The sequence below is a fragment of the Stigmatopora nigra genome, chromosome 2, assembly GCF_051989575.1.
Source record: "Stigmatopora nigra isolate UIUO_SnigA chromosome 2, RoL_Snig_1.1, whole genome shotgun sequence".
In the NCBI taxonomy this organism is placed as follows: domain Eukaryota; kingdom Metazoa; phylum Chordata; class Actinopteri; order Syngnathiformes; family Syngnathidae; genus Stigmatopora; species Stigmatopora nigra.
In genome coordinates this window covers 14,716,009-14,737,483 of record NC_135509.1, presented here as the reverse complement: position 1 = coordinate 14,737,483, position 21,475 = coordinate 14,716,009, and the positions used below count along the sequence as shown (strand labels likewise).

The 21,475-nt window shown below is 40.6% G+C and overlaps 2 protein-coding genes and 1 non-coding gene across 3 annotated transcripts; 1 reads left to right on the top strand and 2 right to left on the bottom strand.

The window, feature by feature from the left end:
- Positions 1–2,822: 2,822 nt before the first annotated feature.
- LOC144181325 (ETS domain-containing protein Elk-3-like) lies at positions 2,823–12,782 on the bottom strand. Its single transcript, XM_077709721.1, has 5 exons — positions 12,449–12,782; positions 8,276–8,484; positions 7,358–8,146; positions 5,670–5,792; positions 2,823–3,370 (listed from the first exon to the last, which is right to left on the bottom strand). Exons 2-5 carry the CDS (start codon positions 8,480–8,482, stop codon positions 3,272–3,274), a joined length of 1,218 nt encoding a protein of 405 aa, XP_077565847.1. The 5' UTR covers positions 8,483–8,484; positions 12,449–12,782; the 3' UTR covers positions 2,823–3,271.
- Positions 12,783–13,819: 1,037 nt separating this feature from the next.
- LOC144193362 (histidine ammonia-lyase-like) lies at positions 13,820–20,933 on the top strand. Its single transcript, XM_077712200.1, has 20 exons — positions 13,820–14,105; positions 15,078–15,138; positions 15,244–15,271; positions 15,348–15,422; positions 15,503–15,575; positions 15,668–15,734; positions 15,814–15,851; positions 16,355–16,480; positions 16,863–17,002; positions 17,136–17,183; positions 17,896–18,043; positions 18,126–18,221; positions 18,335–18,393; positions 18,534–18,614; positions 18,918–18,983; positions 19,058–19,223; positions 19,286–19,420; positions 19,849–19,957; positions 20,058–20,127; positions 20,226–20,933. The coding sequence occupies exons 1-20, from the start codon at positions 13,859–13,861 to the stop codon at positions 20,355–20,357; spliced, it is 1,965 nt and encodes a 654-aa protein (XP_077568326.1). The 5' UTR covers positions 13,820–13,858; the 3' UTR covers positions 20,358–20,933.
- Positions 20,934–21,224: 291 nt separating this feature from the next.
- trnay-gua (transfer RNA tyrosine (anticodon GUA)) lies at positions 21,225–21,312 on the bottom strand. Its single transcript is given in 2 exon segments — positions 21,225–21,260; positions 21,276–21,312. It is a non-coding gene; the product is annotated as a tRNA-Tyr (tRNA).
- Positions 21,313–21,475: the final 163 nt, after the last annotated feature.

Below are 21,475 nucleotides of genomic sequence, written 5' to 3'. Positions count from 1 at the left end.
TTGAAGTGGTAACCATTTTGTTGTGATTTTCTTCATTTTTCATACATAGAGCTCTACCTTTAAACAAGACCTTTTCATTGCCTCTTGAAATTGTTTGCACTTTTCTTTTATACACCCTCCTCTGTAGGCCGGTGTTAACTGGTTTGCCGGCATATCATTCCTCAGGTAAAGCGTGCAGGGAATTAAAACAAAGGTACACCTCCCGCAATGTTTTATTTTTATTTTTTATCATCTATGTAGCTTCTAGCTTTAACTCTTTAATTAGCCAACGTGTCCTCTCCTCTTTTACAAAGAAACGTTCAAATCTCTGCCCTTTGTTTTTACGCCTAATAACAATCTAACTAAAAAGATACTTATGGAGAAGTGCAGTTTAGCATTTACTGTATTACATCCAGTGGCGGGCCGTGAATTTCACAGGCATTAAGCCTTACTATACTATGTCGTTTTTTAAGAAAAAAAGCCTTACTATACTATGTCGTTTTTTAAGAAAAAAAGCCTTACTATACTATGTCGTTTTTTAAGGAAAAAAAGCCTTACTATACTATGTCGTATTTAAGAAAAAAGCCTTACTATACTATGTCGTTTTTTAAGCAAAAAGCCTTACTATACTATGTCGTTTTTTAAGCAAAAAGCCTTACTATACTATGTCGTTTTTTTAAGAAAAAAGCCTTACTATACTATGTCGTTTTTTTAAGAAAAAAAGCCTTACTATACTATGTCGTTTTTTAAGAAAAAAAGCCTTAGTATACTATGTCGTTTTTTAAGAAAAAAAGCCTTACTATACTAAGTCGTTTTTTAAGAAAAAAAGCCTTACTATACTATGTCGTTTTTTTTAAGAAAAAAAGCCTTATTATACTATGTCGTTCAAGAAAAAAAAGCCTTACTATACTATGTCATTTTTTGTGAAAAAAAGCCTTAGTATACTATGTCATTTTTTGTGAAAAAAAGCCTTAGTATACTATGTCGTTTTTTAAGAAAAAAAGCCTTAGTATACTATGTCGTTTTTTAAGAAAAAAAGCCTTAGTATACTATGTCGTTTTTTAAGAAAAAAAGCCTTACTATACTATGTCGTTTTTTAAGAAAAAAAGCCTTACTATACTATGTTGTTTTAAAAAGACAAAAGTCTTACTATACTATGTCATTTTTAAAGCAAAAAAGCATAATACCATAAAGTACTAAGTATGATTTGGGAGTGAAAAGAGTCAAAACAACAAATACTAGTGATTACTCTTGGAGTGTGATGGCCTAGTGGATAAGTCATCAGTTTACCACCTCTTTGGTCTTGGGTTCAAATCCTAGTGCTTACAAAGATTTTCCCAATATTATTCAGGCAAATGAATGAGATAAAACTACAAGTACTACTGCTTTCTCTCACAGGGTGGTGGCCCAGTGGATAAGTCATCAGTCTTCCACCAATGGAGTCCAGGGTTCAAATCCAAGTGCAGGCAAAGATTTTCCCAATATTATTCAGTTAAAAGAATAAGTTCTAATGCCTAAGTGTTTAAGTGTATAAGTATTCAGTGGTGGATGAAGCGTTTTGTCAAAAAATGACTAAGTGTTTCACCCCCATTTCCTTGGATAAAACGTTTCAACACCCATCTATAAGTGGGGCACGAGTTGGTGTAGTGGGTTGCACACTCGCCTTTGCACCGAGAGAACGTGAGTTCGCTTCCCGGTGTCGGCGGTTCACTGACCAAGCAAGCGGTCGAGGGTCGGCCGAAGGCCGACCCGAGAACGCCTTTCGCACATACAGGTCCTTCAACTGTCTTCCGAACTGCCGAAGGCAGTTCGGAATATAACCTTTTGCTGAAAAGTATGACTAAGTGTTTAATATAAATTAAAAAGATTTTTCTTTCTTTTTCTTCTTATTCCATTTACTGACCTACATGGTGTAGTGATCAACCAAAGGGCGACAGCGGGAAGCGAACCCAGGTCTCCCGGACGGGAGTCCTGTGAACTAACCTCTGCGCCAACCAAGTGACTACACTTTTCTATGTAATCATTTGAGTGTCTTTCCAAGAAGTCCACAGAAATAACTAAGTGAAAAAGTGTCTCGACCGGGATTCGAACCCAGGTCTCCCAGGCGGGAGTCCTGTGAACTAACCTCTGCGCCAACCAAGTGACTACACTTTTCTATGTAATCATTTGAGTGTCTTTCCAAGAAGTCCACAGAAATAACTAAGTGAAAAAGTGTCTCGACTGGGATTCGAACCCAGGTCTCCCAGGCGGGAGTCCTGTGAACTAACCTCTGCGCCAACCAAGTGACTACACTTTTCTATGTAATCATTTGAGTGTCTTTCCAAGAAGTCCACAGAAATAACTAAGTGAAAAAGTGTCTCAACCGGGATTCGAACCCAGGTCTCCCAGACGGGAATCCTGTGAACTAACCTCTGCGCCAACCAAGTGACGACACTTTTCTTTGTAATCATTTGAGTGTCTTGACAAGAAGTTCACACAAACAACAAAGTGAAAATATGTCGCAGCCGGGATTTGAACCAAGGTCTCCCCAACGAGAGTCCAGGGAACTACCCTCTGCGCCAAACAAGTGACTACACTTTTCCTTGTAATCATTTGAATGTCTTGACAAGAAGTTCACACAAACAATTAAGTGAAAATATGTCGCAGCCGGGATTCGAACGCAGGTCTCCCCGTTCAAAGTCCAGTGAACAAACCTCTGCACCACCAAGTGACTACAGTTTTTCCTTTGTGATCATTTGAGTTATTTTTTAAAAAGTATTTAACAGGTAAAGCTGTGTATGTATGTAAGTTAAATCAGAACATTTGTTTTCCTTCCACTCTGCAGGGTGCAGGAAGTCACAATGTTCAAGCATTCAATGCTTTGTTTATTGAAAATGGATGACATTCTTCACAATACAAAATTATACAGAATACACACTGTATACCACGCCCAGTATAAAAAAAGAGGAAGTACTAAAAAAAGGGGACTTCATTATTTTGAAAATCTTGTTTTCAAGAAGTTGGGATGGTAGAGAGGAAAGGCAATGACATAAAATTTAAGGCACAGCCGGTATCTGAGAAGCATAGTGCATATGTTACATAGAGGAAAAAAAGAGGTTATAAATCAGCATCTCGCTAGCATCTAGCGATATGGCTTTTTAATTTTTTTTTTTTAAACCGAGTGCTTTCACCACTGACTGCAACCTCAAGCGAGCCAAGTGCAAAAACAAAGAAAGAAAAACATGAATGAGGTCAAAACTGTCTCACGAGAATGTTAACCAGGATGAAGAAGGGGGCAACATCCCTCTCGGGATCAAGATTTGTGTGTAGCGGAGGGTGAGGAGGATGAGGAAGGTGTTCCTTCCAGGCTTGGCAGTGGGATCGGCATGTGTCCGTTGATTAGGCTGGGGAACTGCGGAGGAAGAGAAAGGTGGGCCCACAGTTAGGAAGGGGGGAGGAGAAGGTGGGGTCGGGGGCGGAAGCTCTGTCAAAGGCTCGCTTTCCGGTGAGGAACCGCCGCATTGTCACGGAGAGAACTTCCTGTTATTTGTTCATTGTGCCTCTTCCTGTTCGTCTCTGTCACCCGAAGCCCCTACACCCCCCCCCCCACTGTTTTGTCAAAAGGCCTTCTCTATAATCTAATACATTCTTCTTAATATTACATTTGCTTATTTCCAACAGCCTATTCTATTCATCTGATACTCGCATCGCCATCCTAACTAAATCTACCCAAAATACTGTATAATGTGACTGAAAAATTGTGTTTCATAATAAAAGAAATACAGAAAAGGCATTATTAGTTAGAGATAATTGGTTTGTTCATTAACTTTTCTGTTATTTTTGGGAAAAACTATTCGATATATTTTCATTCTGACAGCCAGTGTATCAAATTTGTCTTAAATGTTGCATTTCTGCGTTTGCAGAAAACACTTCACTTCTATTGATATGAATCTAAGTTAATAGGTGTATTCACTGCCATTGACAAGTACATAAATTTATTACCCTTAACTTGTTTGAACCTGGAAAACCCCTTTCAAATTTCCCTTAAGCTGGCCTTCCCCTTTAAGACAACAGCATTTTTTCTGTCATCTGATTGGCCAGTCATAGCAAAATTTGTTATAACCGAGTTTAACGATTCCATCTTTAATGATGATACATTTGATGTAAATAACCGTAATTACCAGAATTACCTATATATGAGTGATTTCATTTTATTGGATTTTTGGTACTTAATGCCTCAGATCTTCAAGGAAAACATCAGTACTATTACATGATATTTATTTTGCACTAGAATTGGTTTCAGAGACCAAATGATTGGTCGCCACGGACGAATCTGGTGCAGAGAGCGTCGTGCAAGTTGGTTTGCGTGCGTATATGTGACGAGCGAGGATCCGCTCTCAAAACCAGTTCACCCTGTTCAGGCTGGTTCGCTCCCCCGGGTTCAAACAGGAAGTATTCACAGGATTTCCTCTCCCGCACTACAGTGCTGAAACCGGACACCCGCCATTCCCCCACCCGCCGGACCTGCTCGCTAGGTCTGATTAGTCGCACAAGTGTGCTCGTCTGTTGCGGCAACATAAAAACATCTTGAAAATTCTTTTGTGATTGCTTTGCCTTTGACCTGCATGATCTGACAGTAATACTTTCATGTCAGCCAATTGATATTCTCCTGTTCACTTGTAAATGTAGCTCAGTCTTTTTACTCCCCATATTAAATATACCACAAAATGCGACATGTGATATTACAATATTTTTCAAACCAAAACAAATTTGTCTGTTGTCAAATTTCCCCTTACTGAACTTGATAAATTGGAGTTTGGGCCCACCCCCTTTTAGTTTGTCATCCCTAGGAAAGATGGCGGCGCCCTGAACGAATAATAGCAGGCATAATGTGAGTGAGTTTTTCATATATTATGCAAGACCCTTTTTTTTTTTTGAATTTCATTCATAGATGTCCAAATTAATTTTCTTTAGCATTTTATCTGTTTATCTTCTCTTAGTTTTGGAATAAATGACCGTATAGGCCGCATTGTCTTGCATTATAGCGTTTCGTGACTTTAAAATTGAATGAGCATAAAGTAAACAGACCCAGTGGTCAATGTCAACGACTTTGTTTTCGGTTAGGCTTTGAGTGCAGGGGTGGGCAAACCGGTCCTCGAGGGCAGCTTTGGGTACAGGTTTTTTGTTCCAACCAATCAAGCATACACTTTGACCAATGAGATTTCTGCAGAAAACAAGATGCACCTAACTACAATCCACCCTTGGAGATTTTTAGAAATTGTAATACATAAATTGTTTGTGCCTTTTTTTTAATACAGTATTGGCAGACTAGGAGTAAAATACACTTGAGATGAATGCTTGGGCCAAGTCTAATAATGGAGTATGCTGGGATTGTAGATAGTTCTATTGTGTATGATAAGTGCAGTACACATTCATTTTTGTGTGTACTTTTTCAGAAATAATCATCTGTTAACTAGGTACTGTAAACAACAGTACAATGTGAAGCATTTTCTGAATTCCACATGTACTTGTGGAAAATCTGCGCCGTCATTGTTGAGCTTTTTTTTAATCAAATCCATAGGGTAGCCTATTGTAATTATTTGTTACATTAAAGGGTACATTTTGGTGCCTTTCTAAGATTAAAACTTATTTTTTTACTCTAGGAGTATACTTCAACTCAAGCACAAGGTGTGAGTAGTAGTTTGCCTCACCTGGAACAAGGAGCCGTGGCCCTGCCGCCGGGCGGGGCTTAGAGGGGCCACGGGACTGAGGCTGCTCCAGAAGTGAATGCCGGACAAGAGCGGACTGTGAGCCAGCAGCAGACCGGAGGGAGTCTGGAAAAAAGAGGGGAGGAGGAGGAGGAGAAGAAAGAGGGAGGCGTCAGAGAAATGGCTCCGAGGCCTTTCGGGGCTAATGCAAAACATGCTGAAAATGCAAAATGGAGCAGCTTTTTCGGCTTTTGGAAAAACAAACTGGCGGAGCAGGAAGGAAGTCTGCGGTTTCTCCTCTGCAATACAGGGGTGACGCTAGGGCGGGGGGTGTCTTGTTGTCGATGGAGAGGGGCATCCAGAGAGAAAACACATGAAATCAATTTCTCTTTCTGGGTCTTCTCCTCACCCCCAAACCCCCCGTGTCACCCCAGAGAAGCCAGCCAATGTTGCAGCTCCGCTGCCATTATTAATGGAATTATTGGAGCATATGGCATCACTTAAGTGCCTCTTGCCTCCTCGGCCCGCAGACATTTTTTTGGCGCATGTTAACGTCTCTCTGTCTTTCTCGCCACCTCCGGCAAACACCGCCGCGTCACCGCCGAAGCGTTCCCAGATAGCGACAAATATTTATTTCGCAAATCCTCTGTTGACATGTGATTTAGGCAGCCGGATTGTTAAATAGTAAGTGGAAATTGTGGAGCCACAGCCCACTGGGTCCACAAAGATGTCACGAGACTAGTACTCTTATGGATCATGGATGTCCAATCAATGGCATACATTATGTTGCACTTCTTAGCTGCTGTTCGATTAAAATAATAAACCAATATCTTGATGACTTTCCTGACTCATTCACTGTCATTGACAATTGTGGACATCAAATTGAGTGAGAAAATTTCACTGGACCAGACGGCAATTTGATTCTCACAATCTAAATAGATTGTCGATGGTAGCCCATGTGGTAATACTTTTTCCTTTCTTTTTTTTCTGATGATGAAAATGAAAGGATTTCAAATTGGCCCTTGCATCCTTTGATTTTTCCTAAAGTGGCCCCCAGCTGTATTATAAATGGCCTGTAGTTCATATGTAAAGAGGAAACCAATTCAGATCAGGGATGTCATTTTTTGACTTCCGATTTTTCTTAAAATATGTTTTGCCAATACGGATCTAATGCCCATATTTGTACACCTGTAAATTTAGTGCAAAAGATAGTAACCAGCCAAGCAAATCACTCAATCAACAAATGCTTAGGTTACGATATTAACATATGATATGAATCGAGGGTACGGCTTATAAAGCTTATATAGTCCACTGTATAAAAATCTAATCCAAACGCTTAGTTTTTTATTATTATTATTATTATTATTATTATTATTATTATTATTATTATTTTAAATCGGTGAACTACTGTATCATAAACCAATCATATACCACTGGCACTATTTATTCCCCAATCCTAAAGTACAATGGAAGTATTTGTATATAGTAGACTATATGATGGATTCTATATTCAGATGTTGGTAAGGATGCCAATTTTTAAAGATGGCAAAATCCTTGTTTTGTGGATTTTTACAGAATAGCAACTTCATTTGTAAAAAGAGAGCCAAAGTGGCAGCATGAATTGAAAAGCCGCAATCAACAACCGAATTGCGGTAATGCTCAACTCTAAACATTTTGTTGCGTTTCCCCACCTGCGCTGTGAAGAAAGCGGGAGTCAGCGATCCGGACGGCAGCGCCGGACTGTTGAGTGCGATGGAGCCGATGTCGCTCCCCGCCAGCAGGAGGGAGGGGGCAGAAATGTCCAGAGCTTTGGGCTTTTTGCTTTTGGCTGGGATGCCGTCTCCTCGACTACAACTACTACTTGAGGAGGAAGAGGAGGAGCTTCTGCCGCCGCCTCCGCCGCCGCCGACCATCCTGTTCTCAGGACGGGAGTGCAAGGCTCGCTGCCTGTGCCCGGACGACAAGTTGAGGGGCTGGGCGCTCTGTTCCAAGAAGTCCCCCTCCTGGTCCTTGTCCTCATCTCCGTTGTCGTGGAAACCATTCCGGCCCGCCTGCTGGATGGGGTAGCGGGGAGGCCGTTTGGGCGTCCCGTGTGAGGCGTAGGCCTCGACTTTGACGTCGTTGGCGCCAAAGCGAATGACGGAACGCGGCTCCTCCCGCAGCACCCGCAGCAGCTCGGGCTGGTTCTGGAGCGAAGCGATGCTAAAAGACGAGTACAGGCCCGAGCGGAGGTAGTCGTTGCGGCTCTGCTGCGCCCCCAGCACGGCCGCTCGCGTCCTCCGCTGGGCCTCCTCGGCCTCTTCGTCCCCTTCCTCCATCTCCTCCTCATCCACATCCAGCTCGGAGACCTCGCCCTCCTGTGGGGGGAACCTCCCGGATGCCAAGCCCATCTCCACCATTTGCGGATCCATCTTGAGGATCTCGGGGAAGGAGACAAACTTGTAGACAAACTTTTGTCCGATCACCTTCTTGATGATGTTCTGCCGGGGAGAGTCAGAATGGCGTACTTTCAATTTGAATTTCCAAACACATCTATGAGAAACTCAACATAAACATCACCCAGCGTCAAAAGAAGAAGATAGCAAAGGACTAGAGGACGTGGCGTTTACCTTATCGTAGTAGTATCGCAGGGCCCGGCTGAGTTTGTCGTAATTCATGTTGGTCTTGTTCTTACGTAGCCCCCACAGCTTGGCCACCTCCTCCGATTTGAGCAACTTGAACTCTCCGTCGGTGGACGTCCAGCAGATCAAGTGCTTGTGGCTCTGGTCCAGCAGCAGTTGCAGCAGGAACTGCCACAGAGTGATAGCGCTGTCCATAGCTGCATCACAAAAACAAATACCCCCATTAGACTAAAGCCAATTCAACACTTTTGCTGCTAGATTTAGCGACTTTTCTAAGTAGCAAACTGAGCCTCGTTGATCTCCAACTCTATCAAAAATATGCGAGAAAAAGTTTGCCTTAAGAGTATTTGCAACGAGCAGCAATTTATCCACAATGAAATTCTATAACAAGTGACAAGTGAAATGATAAGAGACCGTAATTTGAATAAAACCCACTCAAAACAAGACAGAAAAAGCTTAGTAATGAAATTAGATCCCAATTTGTATTCCTTTCTCATATGCCTTAGCCCCGCCCACAAAAAAATCTCATAACAGTGATGGCACACCCAAAATGAGCTACAGATTTTTTTAACATGCTTTTCAAAGGCACGCTAGTATTCTCCGGTTTCCGTCTTTCCATTCTGTCAAGATAGCTCAGCACTAAAAAGCTCGAAATGATCAATGTTTGGTGTGATGTCACAACCAGAATTGCTGAAAAAAAGTGGGCATTCCCACATGCACTGTTTTGGGTTGAATAAAATATGACATTGCAATAAAAAAACTTAATTTGAGTACAAGATGTGTCTTCTGCAAGTAACATGACATCATTTTATATAATTTTTTTGGACATGGTTACCATTTCACCTTTGAGGAAGGCCTCTTATTCATCGAAAGACGCGATCCGATCGAGTTTGTTCCGAGTACACATTCCACTACGAAAGGAATAACCCACTGCCGAGCCCGTCACACTTCCTGTGGAGCGAAAGCGAGCCAGGTTGAACCGCAAGCATACTTCTGGCTTGAGCTGTCGTCCCTTCTCGTGCGTGAGTTTTTCCCTCTTCTCCTTCTACTGCCTGCACTCGCGTGTGCTCATCATAGTATTCCCAAACTAAATTTAGTGCTTGCGGAGACAGAAGTGGGCTTGCAACAATCATTAAAAAGACATTCAGTTTGATTTGAGCACTTCTTTGGGGGTCCATAATTCCAATTCATTTTCAGGGGAAATTTAAATTCAATTTCTGATTGATTTGAGCAGTCAAACCCTAATTATGTAGAAAAACATGATCACATTCAGGTTTGAATGTTATCTTAATTATACAAACGAAGATTTGAGTCACAAATGGTGGTAATAAGTCACATTAAGCTGTGAATAAATACAGACAAAAAGCTTTCAACTGATTATTGACACTCCCAGATGACTTCTTGTCAAAGTGACCTCAAACGAAGTAACTTCCTCATGTTTTTTTTAAGCAAAACAATTTAAAGTTTGTTTTATGAAAGGTGTTTGTCTAGCTTCATGCTGATGCACAATAACAAAAAAGAATGGCATCAGCCAATGAAACTTGAATCAATTTTAGAATCATTATATGAATCTATTTTTAGGTTATTTGTAAACAAACAGAGGTAACACATGGAGACAGTGTGCAACACTACTTAGTCACTGGCACATCTTTATCTTCTGCAAATTATATGACAAATTGTGCATTGAAGCTTAAGAGGCTCAACATGCAAGAAAGTATTACGTATTATATTGTAGAATATATACAAGTATTATACAGATACTTAAAAAAGTTACTGCTTTGAAACAAAATGAAGGTCCTCAAATCAGTTCATTGTTGTGTCAGAATAGTCTGCTATTATATCAGGTATTAATAATATACCAAAAGTAATGCAGTGAACAATATTTTTGAGTTCTTTATAATTGTTATTAATTGAATTTTGCACAAATATTTCACAGTGCGGCAGCTCAGCACTACTTTTGTCCACACGAAGCTCCAAAATTACTTTCTTTGTACGAAAACGCCGCAAAAGGCTGCATTTTGAAACTCTTGTTTTAATTGGCGGACTTCCTGTATAACAAAATCAACTGGATAACTACTGGAATTTTCCAGGAACAATTTCCCGCTCGGAACACAATGACCAGTGGCTTTGTTGTCCCTTAGCTTTCCTGTCACGCCTGTTTATTGGTGACAGGTGAGTGCTGCTTAGTAACATGTAACAAGGAGGGAGGTGATGTCCGGGGTAGAGGGAGGCAGCGGTGTTCGGAACCCGTTTCCGACGCACGCCATCCGCTGACTTTGGGATGTGCCATGTGAAACTACAAAGCTGTCAAAGTCAGGACTTCCTGCCATTCTGCTACCAAGGACAAATAGCCCAGCGGAAGAGATCCCACAGCAGGAGAGCGCTTCCTTAACGCCGCCACCATACATTTCCCACTGGTGGCAAGATCCTCATCATCACCCTTCATCCATCAATGCTTATGGCATGCAGGGACCACAGCACAGGATGTAAGAATGGGAGGGGAAAAAACAGAGCCAAATACATGTGTTCACCTGCTAGGATGTGGTCATTTTTGTTTTGTTTTGTATAATATGAGCTTTCACAAATTTAGAAAGCGTTACTGTAGTACCACTTGGTGCCACAATATGCCTGCAGCACTCTACTGGAAGTGATTAATTGTACTGTATTTAAGAGGAGTGGCAGAGAAGGACCCAAACACGTTTGCTCTACACAGATTAATTAGGGAATATTTATATAAATACTATTAAGTGTTGTTCAATGTGTTCTCTCTTCTAAATTCTCTCCCATTGATACGCAGTGATTAGCAACAGTGAAATAATGTTCTCAAAAGAATTCAGACTTTTTTTACTTTCAAAGTGGTGAAATAAAAAAATAAATGGTCACATTTTCATGTATTTTTACTTTTAAATTCTGAGTATGGCTCTCAAGCAATAATGTTTGAAAATATGAATTGTTTATGGCTCTCTTCGTCAAAAAGGTTCTCAACCCCTGAACTAAAGGTAGGGTTAGGTGAGTGGGCATATGAAACTGATGGTGTTCGGTAGCTCCCAAAAGGTTAAAAACCACTGTTTTAGAGTTTGCCAACATGGTTCAACTTTTGCTATTACCTGATTACTATGTGACTGGCTGCCTGAGTCACGGCCACTCTCCTCGAGCATTCTTGCTCAGGGCCTTCAGGATGCTCGGAGCTGCCGTGTCCCCGCCGGGCTCACAAAGCCGGCCAGTGTGTTGGCCCAACGGAAACTCTTAATGAGATTAGTAGACGGCGTGCTGCAGACATTACTTGGTCGGTTGTGACCACATCTCGCCCGCTTCCTGTTCGTACAGCCATGGAAAAAAAGTCCATGCTGTGATTTCCTCAGCCATTCATCTCCCTCCGTTGTTGCTGTTGGACTTATTTTGAAAGCCTCAAGGCTCCTATCTTAAACCACTGTCGTTGCGTTAATGCAGGTGTAATGAAACTTTTCTAGGGCGGGGATTTTTCTGGGATTTTTCCGGGATTTTTGTCATTTCTATTAGATTACATCAAGTTGGACCTTTTTGCTCTTTAGTAATCGGCTTTTTACAGTTTATGGTGAAGTTCTAATATCGATCATAGTGTTTGGGTTCAGTTGCACACAAGAGTCAATGCACTTTTTGTTTTGATCTTAAATTGACCTATATTTGGATTTTAGCAGAACTTTATATAAATCTTAGTTTTGAAAAAAAAGAGGCGTTTAGTGACTTCCTGCACTTGAGTGGATCAAAATTTGATTTGAGGAAGTGGAGATATTTGCTGGTCTTCGAGGATAATTACGTTTTTTTTTATAAAAAGTGGAAAAAGTTGAAAGATGACGCGTTTTTGGAAGAAAAAAAAGATAAGTTTAACTTTTTTAGAAACTAATTGAAACGTGAAGGGGTAAATTTAAGGATGTTTCATACTAAAGAAAATCTAAATTCAGTAGTTTGATCTACACGAGGCCAACGATAATCACGATTAAGACGATTAGTCTGTAAAACACAAGAAGTTTTTTCCCAGTCTTCATTTTTTCCCCCTCGGAAGTACACCGGAAGATAATAGCCAAGTTCCCATTCGGATCGACAAAACGTTAACTTGAAAATGTTTTGGACCAAAAGACAATGGCGAAAATGCAACAAAGTTGTAGAAAAAGTAGAGTTTACCTGCGATCACTTCCGTGGCCTTTCTTCGCTGCCGAGGAACTTTTAGCGTGCCGTCGCCGCCGGAGAGATGGCTTGTTTTTCCATGCTTGCAAGCTCCACGGCTTGTGCTCGGTCTGAAATCGGATCCTGGACTTTTTCTTTCCGCGAGCAGGAAGTCGGAGCAAGCAGACGCAGAGCCGGCGGCTCACTTCCTCTCGCCGACGATTCCCCAGGCGCTCTGCCGTCTGTGTAAACACACTTTTCCTCCCCTCCTCTTCGCCTGTGCCTGCCCGCTGATGACGGACGCCAGTCGGCACACATGGCCAGCGAGACAGAAAGGGAGTGAGTGAGTGAAAAAAATCCGACAGCCCCTGAAGTGACATCATCGGGACGGTGGCCGTCATGGCGCCTTCAGGACATTTTCGTCAATCTGAATCTCCCCTATTAAAAGTTTCCCTACGCCACGATGATTGGTGATTTAAGATATCTAAGATATACAATATCTTTCTAAAAACATACAAACTAGTATTTGAGTTATGATTTATATATTTGACGTAATACTTGAGTCCACTGCAACGAAGAATGGTCCAAAGGCCGTCGTGATGCATTCAGGAGAGCCTCGGCAATCGCACCATTTTATGTAGTTGAACTGTTCTTTGTAACTCATTCGCAGGGATTCCCAGCAATTCAGAGCAAATGTTTTGGACGTCTTTCATTGTCAATTACTATACATTTTTACTTGGACATTTTAACTTTATCTGATCTAAGTCATGTGCAACTTTACAATATTATGAATACGTAGTCAGAAGTTACCCAAAAACAAACTCAGCACTTGCTTATGACGTCTTTAACCACTAGAGAACGCCCAAGTACAATTTTGTAGTGCAGTGGTCAAAACCTTTTAACATGTTGAAATCAAAGTAGGAACCTGTAGAATATCATTTTTTTACTTAATAAATGCATGCATATCCAACATAATCCAACGTGATGAATTGAGCTATCTCACTTGTGATCTCCTTTGCCTGTTCCACTAAATATGTTGCAGTTGTGTAAATATAAATATATTGCATCCTTATACCTCTACTTTATTACAATACAATAATTGACGGGGATATACGTCCAAACTCATTCCCTGTCAGACCCCAGTCAAATTGGATTACACGGCTATGACTTATTACGATTTTTTCCCCTCTGAAAGCAAAATATTGTACCCTCTTTGCTTTATGTATGTGTTTGTTATATCACCAAACTAAAGTGGATTGCGGTCACTATGTCCCAACATCCGTACGGTGACCGAGTAACCTCTCGTTAGGGTCAATTCGCGGTACCTCTGAGGCGTGGCCCGTGTAAACCGCGTCTGATTGGTCCCCATCCGCTCTCTGGACATCACCTTTTTGGAGGAGCGCAATCCTCCCCAAAGTCAGTACCGCCATGCCTCGGTTTACCGTCCACATCCGAGATGAATGGCTATGCGTTTCGTGCCGGGACAGCTCGTCCACCATCCGCTGGCTCGGCCAAGAAGCGCTCAAACGCTACATGAAGAATAAGCCGGACAATGGGGGCATCCAGACCCTTAAGGAGACCCGTTTTGTGGTGCGCAGGTGTCAAGGGCTCGGTTTGCTGGACGCAGACGACACCATTGATGATGTCCTGGAGGATAACGACTTTGTCGAACTAGGTAAGAAAAGAGAATGAATTCCAATCAGTCTTTGCAGGAGCTAATCGATTTACGACGGGGTTACTTTTCCTAACGGGCTGTGTGTACGTAAGTCGGATCATAAAGGTGAGCAGGGGTAAAAAGCAAAAATAGTAGTCTTATAAAATACTTTCTTAAAATACTTCCATGTACACTCTTTGCAACTCTAAATCGCCAAATTCTGTGTTAAAATTAAAATGTTATCAAATCATTGCCTGTCAAAACTTTTTTTCACCACACTCCTGACCAATATTAAAATACAATAGCAACAAACCTTGAAAATACTAGTATGTAAAACACTTCCAGGGCGCAAATATTACATTGAATATCATTTTTGTATACAGTATATACTTAAGTATACCACGAAATGCCATTTTATTATCATTATTTTATTTAGAAATGTAATGTACTCCTGTATAATACACAGCTTTGATTTATGAGAAGGTGCAGTAGTATAGTTAAACATTAGAAATTATGATGAAGGAAAAATAGTTAATTGACTGATGACATCAGTGTGTGTTGTTGGAACTGAGGTCATCCTGTATTGGCCACTCATTGAAATAGATTTTTTTTAATTAAATGAACCCTTTGCCCTAAAAAATGTCAACGCTTGATACAATTAAGATTGCTAGTTGAGGATTTGGTAATATTTTATATTACTGAATCTTTACCATTACATGTTGTCTTTTTCAACAGACACAGCAGTTTACATACCAGTTTTAATTGAAGTCAAACATGTATTTGTCTGTTTTGAATCATGTATATTGTTTGCGTATGGAAGATATGGATAAAAAACCCATTAAAAATCTATACACCTTTCCTTATTCAAATTCTACATTTAAAACAACAACAACAAATTTTCCCCATGAACTCTATATCATGATGATATTTTCTTTCATTAATATTGGATGCATTTTGTAACCCGCCTGAGCAAAAATCTTTTTCTACTCGCAGCTATCGAAGGAGACACAAAGTGTCCTGACTTCATCCCATGTGAGCCTGGAGTTTCCAATATGTATCCATTTCAATAAAAGTATCAAGTATATAGTATTATCATGAAGTTAATGACATGTGAAAACTCTCAATGTTTATCCTTACATGTATAATGCCAACAAAACAGAACAGCAGCATACAGGGAAGCTGGAGATGTAAGTCTTTTGCATTTGCAATATTCAGCTTATCCATTTATCTGTTGCCTATCCAATGCTATTCTTTCCCATTCAGGTTATTTGTTTGGACGGCAACAGCCTGACATCAACAGACCTGGTCAACCTAGGCAGAGGCCTTTACAAGATAACAGTCAGTAACAATCAAACACGCTTGCTTGTCAGTACTGATCATTGACTTGCGTTTGTTCTGCGTTCCGCCTGACATTCCAGCTGACCCCAGAGGCCGAGAGAAAGGTTGTGCAATCCAGAGAGCTTTTGGACACCATCGTCAAGGAAAATAAAGGTACTGTAGGTCACGTCAATTCCGGAAAAACAAAGGATGAATGATATTGTGTCCAACACACACAAATCAATTGCGTTGGTTGTCTATTACAGTCGTTTACGGGATCACGACTGGTTTCGGCAAATTCGCCCGAACTGTCATTCCAGTCAGCAAACTCAAGTAAATACACATTTCTCTTGAAAATGTTAATGTTTGATGATGAAAACCGACTGTTCAAAGCTGTTTTCGTGTTGCATAGAGAACTGCAGGAAAACTTGATCCGCTCACATTCAGCAGGTAAAAACACAACTACACACATGGTTGATTACATTTATAAATTTTTAAATAATATTTTTGTCATTATTTATTTGTAGAATGTCTTGATATGTTTCGAAAATTGTTGTCTTTTTTTCATTTTGATGACAAGTTAGATGATATATACTATACATATAGTATGGATAGGGATTTTATCGTATTTGTGGAGCTTTACAGCAAGATATGGCATTAATATGACATAAATCTAAATTATAGAGAACAAGTTCAAGGATGTTGCTGCATTTCCCACTACTTTTGAACATGGAAACTGGCCAAACAGAGCAATTAATTACTTTATTCGTTCTTTAGTTATCTGAAACACAAACGGACAAAGAGACATACAAGTACAAGTGATATATTAAAATGAAGAAAGAGGCTAACTTCATAGATTTGCCTCTCATCTAAAATTAGTGCGACTGTTGTTTGTATGTCCGTTAGGGTAGTTTCTATTTAGCGTAGAATTAAAATGTCTGTGTTTTGTCCAGGTGTGGGAAACCCACTGAGTCCAGAGAGGACCCGCATGCTACTGGCTCTTAGGATTAACGTTCTGGCCAAAGGGCACAGTGGCATTTCTTTGGAGACCCTTCATGCCATGATCCAGGCCTTCAACGGTAAGAGGCAACAATTTCATAACACAACTGATTTTGTGTGTGTGTGTGTGTGTGTGTGAGGCCATCATATTCAATAAAAGCTACAAGTAATTTATTGGTAATCCTTATGTAAAAATCCCTTAAAATGTTTTGGTGTCTACATTGGGGGGAAAAGTGGACACAAGCTTTGCTGTTTGGCTGGAGAGGTAGTTGATACATTATTTTCTGAATTAATTGATGATGAATCAAAATTAAAAACAGGGTATTATTTGATAAATGAAGTTGGATTGCTCATTGTCAAGGCCACATCTCATTTTGTTTCTAGAAAAATTCCTGGTTTGGAGACTCATAAGTCAGTGTAGCACTATTTGATTTTGTCTGACTAGTTATTGTCACGTTGCAGCTTCCTGTCTTTCGTTCGTCCCCGAGAAGGGCACGGTTGGTGCTAGCGGAGACCTGGCCCCACTCTCACATTTGGCCCTCGGGCTGATGGGCGAGGGTAAAATGTGGTCACCTAAGAGTGGATGGGCCGACGCCAAATACGTAAGATAAGCGCTCACGGCTGCCGACTGGCCGACTGGCTTGCTCGCAGAAGGATGCAAGGTCCAACAGGAAAACATATTTGTGTTTGACGACCCTTGACCATAACGCCCCCCTTCCTTTCATCTGTGATTAGGTCCTGGAGGCCCACGGGCTGAAGCCAATTTCGCTGAAGCCCAAAGAGGTAATGTTGACAAAAAACAACAACAATTTGCTGTCATATTTGCTCAAACAAGAAGGGTATCCTGTACTACATTGCATCACACATACCAGCTATGGGATTCAACTACTAAACTGTGTGAAGTCCATAAAGAAGGAACAACATGTGATAAACAACTCTAGTGGGTAATATGGAGCTACCGCACAGACAAACATTTATTGTCATGGCTGCAGAATCTTCCTGACTTCAAGACAAGGTCTAGTTGTTGTGTAGCAAAGATTGGGCAATCTGGTTTCTTGGACTTTTCACCTAATACAAAGTTGAATGAATCAAAGATGTCATCCACCATTCCAAAAGTTTTGAACAATAGCAAAAAGGATTGAGTGGCGTTTGCCTTAACTTACTGGAGCATTCTTATCACCTTGTTTGGATCTCCTGTTTGATTCGAATCTGATAGTAAACCATTGCTAGAAACTATTTACAAACATAAAAGTGTGGGCAAATGGAGAGTTCACATTACCATCTAGTCACCCCTGAGGAATAAATAACCTGAACCACGACCAGTTAAGGCCTAGTTGGTGTCATACTTAGTGTCAATAGTAGTGTGTTAATCTGATGAAGCCAATATTGTAAATGACAATACCTTTGATTTTAAAATAGGCTCCATTGAATGACTTACTTACAATATTCTGTCACATGATTGCAAATTGCCTGATGTTTTGTCTCGTTCTGACAGGGATTGGCTCTGATCAACGGCACCCAGATGATCACCTCGCTTGGGGCGGAGGCTGTGGAACGAGCTCAGGCCATTGCCCGCCAGGCGGATATCATTGCCGCGCTCACTCTGGAGGTTCTGAAAGGAACCACTAAGGCCTTTGACAGTGGTAAACAGAAATGAGCAATTTTAGAGCATCTCTCTGGAGAAAATAGGACAATTTCAAGGTTGCGTTTCTTTGCAATATCCAGACATCCACGCTTTGAGGCCCCACCCAGGACAAATAGAGGTGGCACAACGTTTCCGGTCTTTGCTGGATTCGGATCACCATCCATCCCAGATTGCAGGTGGGTGAAAGTTGGAGCCAAATGCAAGTGGATTAGACACATCCTTTTTGTTGAAGGGATTAAGATCCATTCCCAACTGCAAGAAGTGAAAGTATTTTTGTTGTTGTGTTCAGAGAGTCACCGTTTTTGCGACAGAGTCCAGGATGCCTACACCATGCGTTGCTGTCCTCAGGTAATGTGCAAATCACACATTTACAGTTGACTTCAACAAGTTGCATGTTGATTATTGTTTTGTTTTAACTCGCCTCCAGTTGATCTAAATGAGTTGGCATGTATTCATTAACCTGATTCATGTTCTCGTTCTGCTTCAAGGTCCACGGCATTGCCAATGACACAATTCAATTTGTCCTGAACATCATCAACACAGAAATTAATAGTGCCACTGACAACCCTGTATCCTCAATTGTACTAGAAATGTCCATTATTGTATTTTCTTAGCAGTTCAAGTCGTTTGTCAGTCAGTCAGTCTTGTATTGGCGGTACTCTTTGTCAAAGATTAAATCAACTAGGTATGTGAAGCACCAGTATTTTTTTTTACATTATTGTCCTTGGTTTATGACAAAGTTCTATTCCTGTGGCGGCAACATAGCCCAAACCTTTTTTTTCTGACTGACTTTGAATGATACCTGATTTAAGGCATTTGAAGTAATTATCATTATCCACTCTATAGTTATCTTTTCCTATGGGTCACACAAGATGGTGTTTGCTGAAAGAGGTGAGACTATTTCAGGGGGGAATTTTCACGGAGAGTACCCAGCAAAGGTAGGTCAAACACAACTAACTAACAACTTCAAACTGTTGTTTTGTCCTTCTCTCAACTGTTACCTTCCTTTCAGGCATTAGACTTTTTAGCCATTGCTGTGCACGAACTGGCCTCGATCAGCGAGAGGAGGATCGAAAGGTTGTGCAACCCTTCTCTTAGTGAGCTTCCGGCTTTTTTGGTCAACGATGGGGGCCTCAACTCGGGCTTCATGATCGCTCACTGCACTGCTGCTGCGTTGGGTGAGCCTCCCGTGTTATCCCCCCTGTTAACTATACCCTCCTAACTAATCTTCTGTGTACAGTTTCAGAGAATAAAGTTTTGTGCCATCCATCTTCTGTCGACTCCTTGTCCACCAGCGCTGCTACAGAGGACCACGTGTCCATGGGGGGCTGGGCTGCAAGGAAGGCCTTGAGAGTAGTAGAGCATGTGGAGCAAGGTTAGGAAACATCTCTTTTTAATTGTGCAGTACCTACTGGGCAGTACTAGGCGTTAACATACCAGCATTGGTTGTTATAGTAACTTTTTTTCCATTTTCTAGATTAATTTTCTGTCCTATGCAATCTTTACTGTCAATTTACTGAAACTTGTACTTTGTCATATATTCTACAGGATGCATGAGAGCATTCTTTGCCAAAGGAATGCCTGTTTTACTTGTAATTTGATTGGTGAAGATTCATAAACCAGGGGAAAAAGTGCAATTGATGTTCTTCGAGTTAAAAAAATGTGTGGAAAATACAATAAGACCGAAAGAAACAGAAATTACAGAGTTGACACTGCACTAACAGGCTAAAAACCAAAAGTGGCATTAAAGTTGACCTTCTTGGTTGATTTGTGTCATCTGAAATTGTTTGTATCTTTGCTCAGTTCTAGCTATTGAGCTGTTGGCGGCCTGCCAGGGAATTGAGTTCCTCCGCCCGCTCCGTACCACCACACCATTGGAGAAGGTCTATGACCTGGTGCGCAGTGTAGTCAAGTAAGTCAAACACATGAGGGCCAAGGTACAGAAATCGTTACGCTCCAGTGGAAAAGAGGTACATGATGGTTAATAGTTATCTATTGTCCCACTTTTGCAGGCCGTGGATTAAAGATAGATTCATGTCTCCGGACATCGAGGCGGTGCATCGTCTCCTGCTCGACCAGAAGGCAAGTGTACAAAGTTTAATTTATCTCCACACATCAGAAAAGTGAGAAAGACTCATTTTTCAGTCTTTTTTTGTTTTTAAACATATTTTTTAACCTAGGTCTGGACCGTGGCCAAACCCTACATTGAGAAATATCAGACTGAGTACATCCCTGAGTCTCGTCCAGTCTCCCCAACTGCCTTCTCTCTGGAGTCGCCTCCTTCACCAAGAAAACGCTGTCGCCATGACTGAAGCCACAAAGTCAAAATGAGGAATGCCTATGTTTAGTATACGTATACATACATACATATATACTGATAATAGGTGTCAGCATAGTATAGATATGCTTGATTGATAATTATTGAATTTTGGAAAAGGTATCTTATTCGCATTAGTACTGCCTCAAAACTACCTCAGCCATTGTACTTAACTGCAATGCAGTCCATCTGAAATAATCACAATATGTTGAATTATGACATAGATAGTAAGATAACTATAATATCTTTTATTGTATGTTATTAATTCCTTTAAGCATTAATTTTTTCATGTGTAGTATCTAGTTGAAATTTACATATTTAGCACTTACTTTTGAACTTTCAGTCAGCACCTGCTTCTACGCAGGCTTCAAAACTGTCATAAGCACTCACCAAAATTTATGACCTAAACGGAGATATTTGTTCCATGAAATTGTATCAATTTATTCACAACTGTCAATTTTCTTCATTACGTAACGTCTTGGCTTCCCAGCTTCTGGTGTGTATGTTAGATTTTGTTTGTTGTTGTGACAATATGCAATTTAGTAATTAAAAAAAGTGAAAGCATTTCATGCCAGTTTGTGGGTCATTAAAATGGATACACATAAATATAATTAATAGTTTTGTAGCTACTAAATAAAGGACTGACTCTTGGCTACTACTACTTCATTAAGAAAGTAATTGAATTGAAAATTGAATGGTTTTATTGTCATTATACCTATATAATGAGATTTAAAACTTTTACCACGTAGTGCACAAATAACAGGCAAATAAATAAACAAAAAAATAAAAAACAAACCTTGTGTTTATTTGTTACAATAACAGTGATAAAGAACGTCACCTAAAAATGTTATAGGAAAAAGTTTCCTTCGAGCCGGATTTGAACCAGCGACCTAAGGATTTCTATGCAGAACCACTACAGTCCTCCGCTCTACCAACTGAGCTATCGAAGGGATACATGATGAACGACGGATACTGTATAAATATCATACAATGCTATCAAACTACAGCGTTGAATAAATTTTTAAAATTACATTACTGGCCAAACGTTTTTGTCGTTCCTTAACAATAAAAGTGGTTTCTTGACGCCATTTACGCGACCCTTCCATGTTTTAT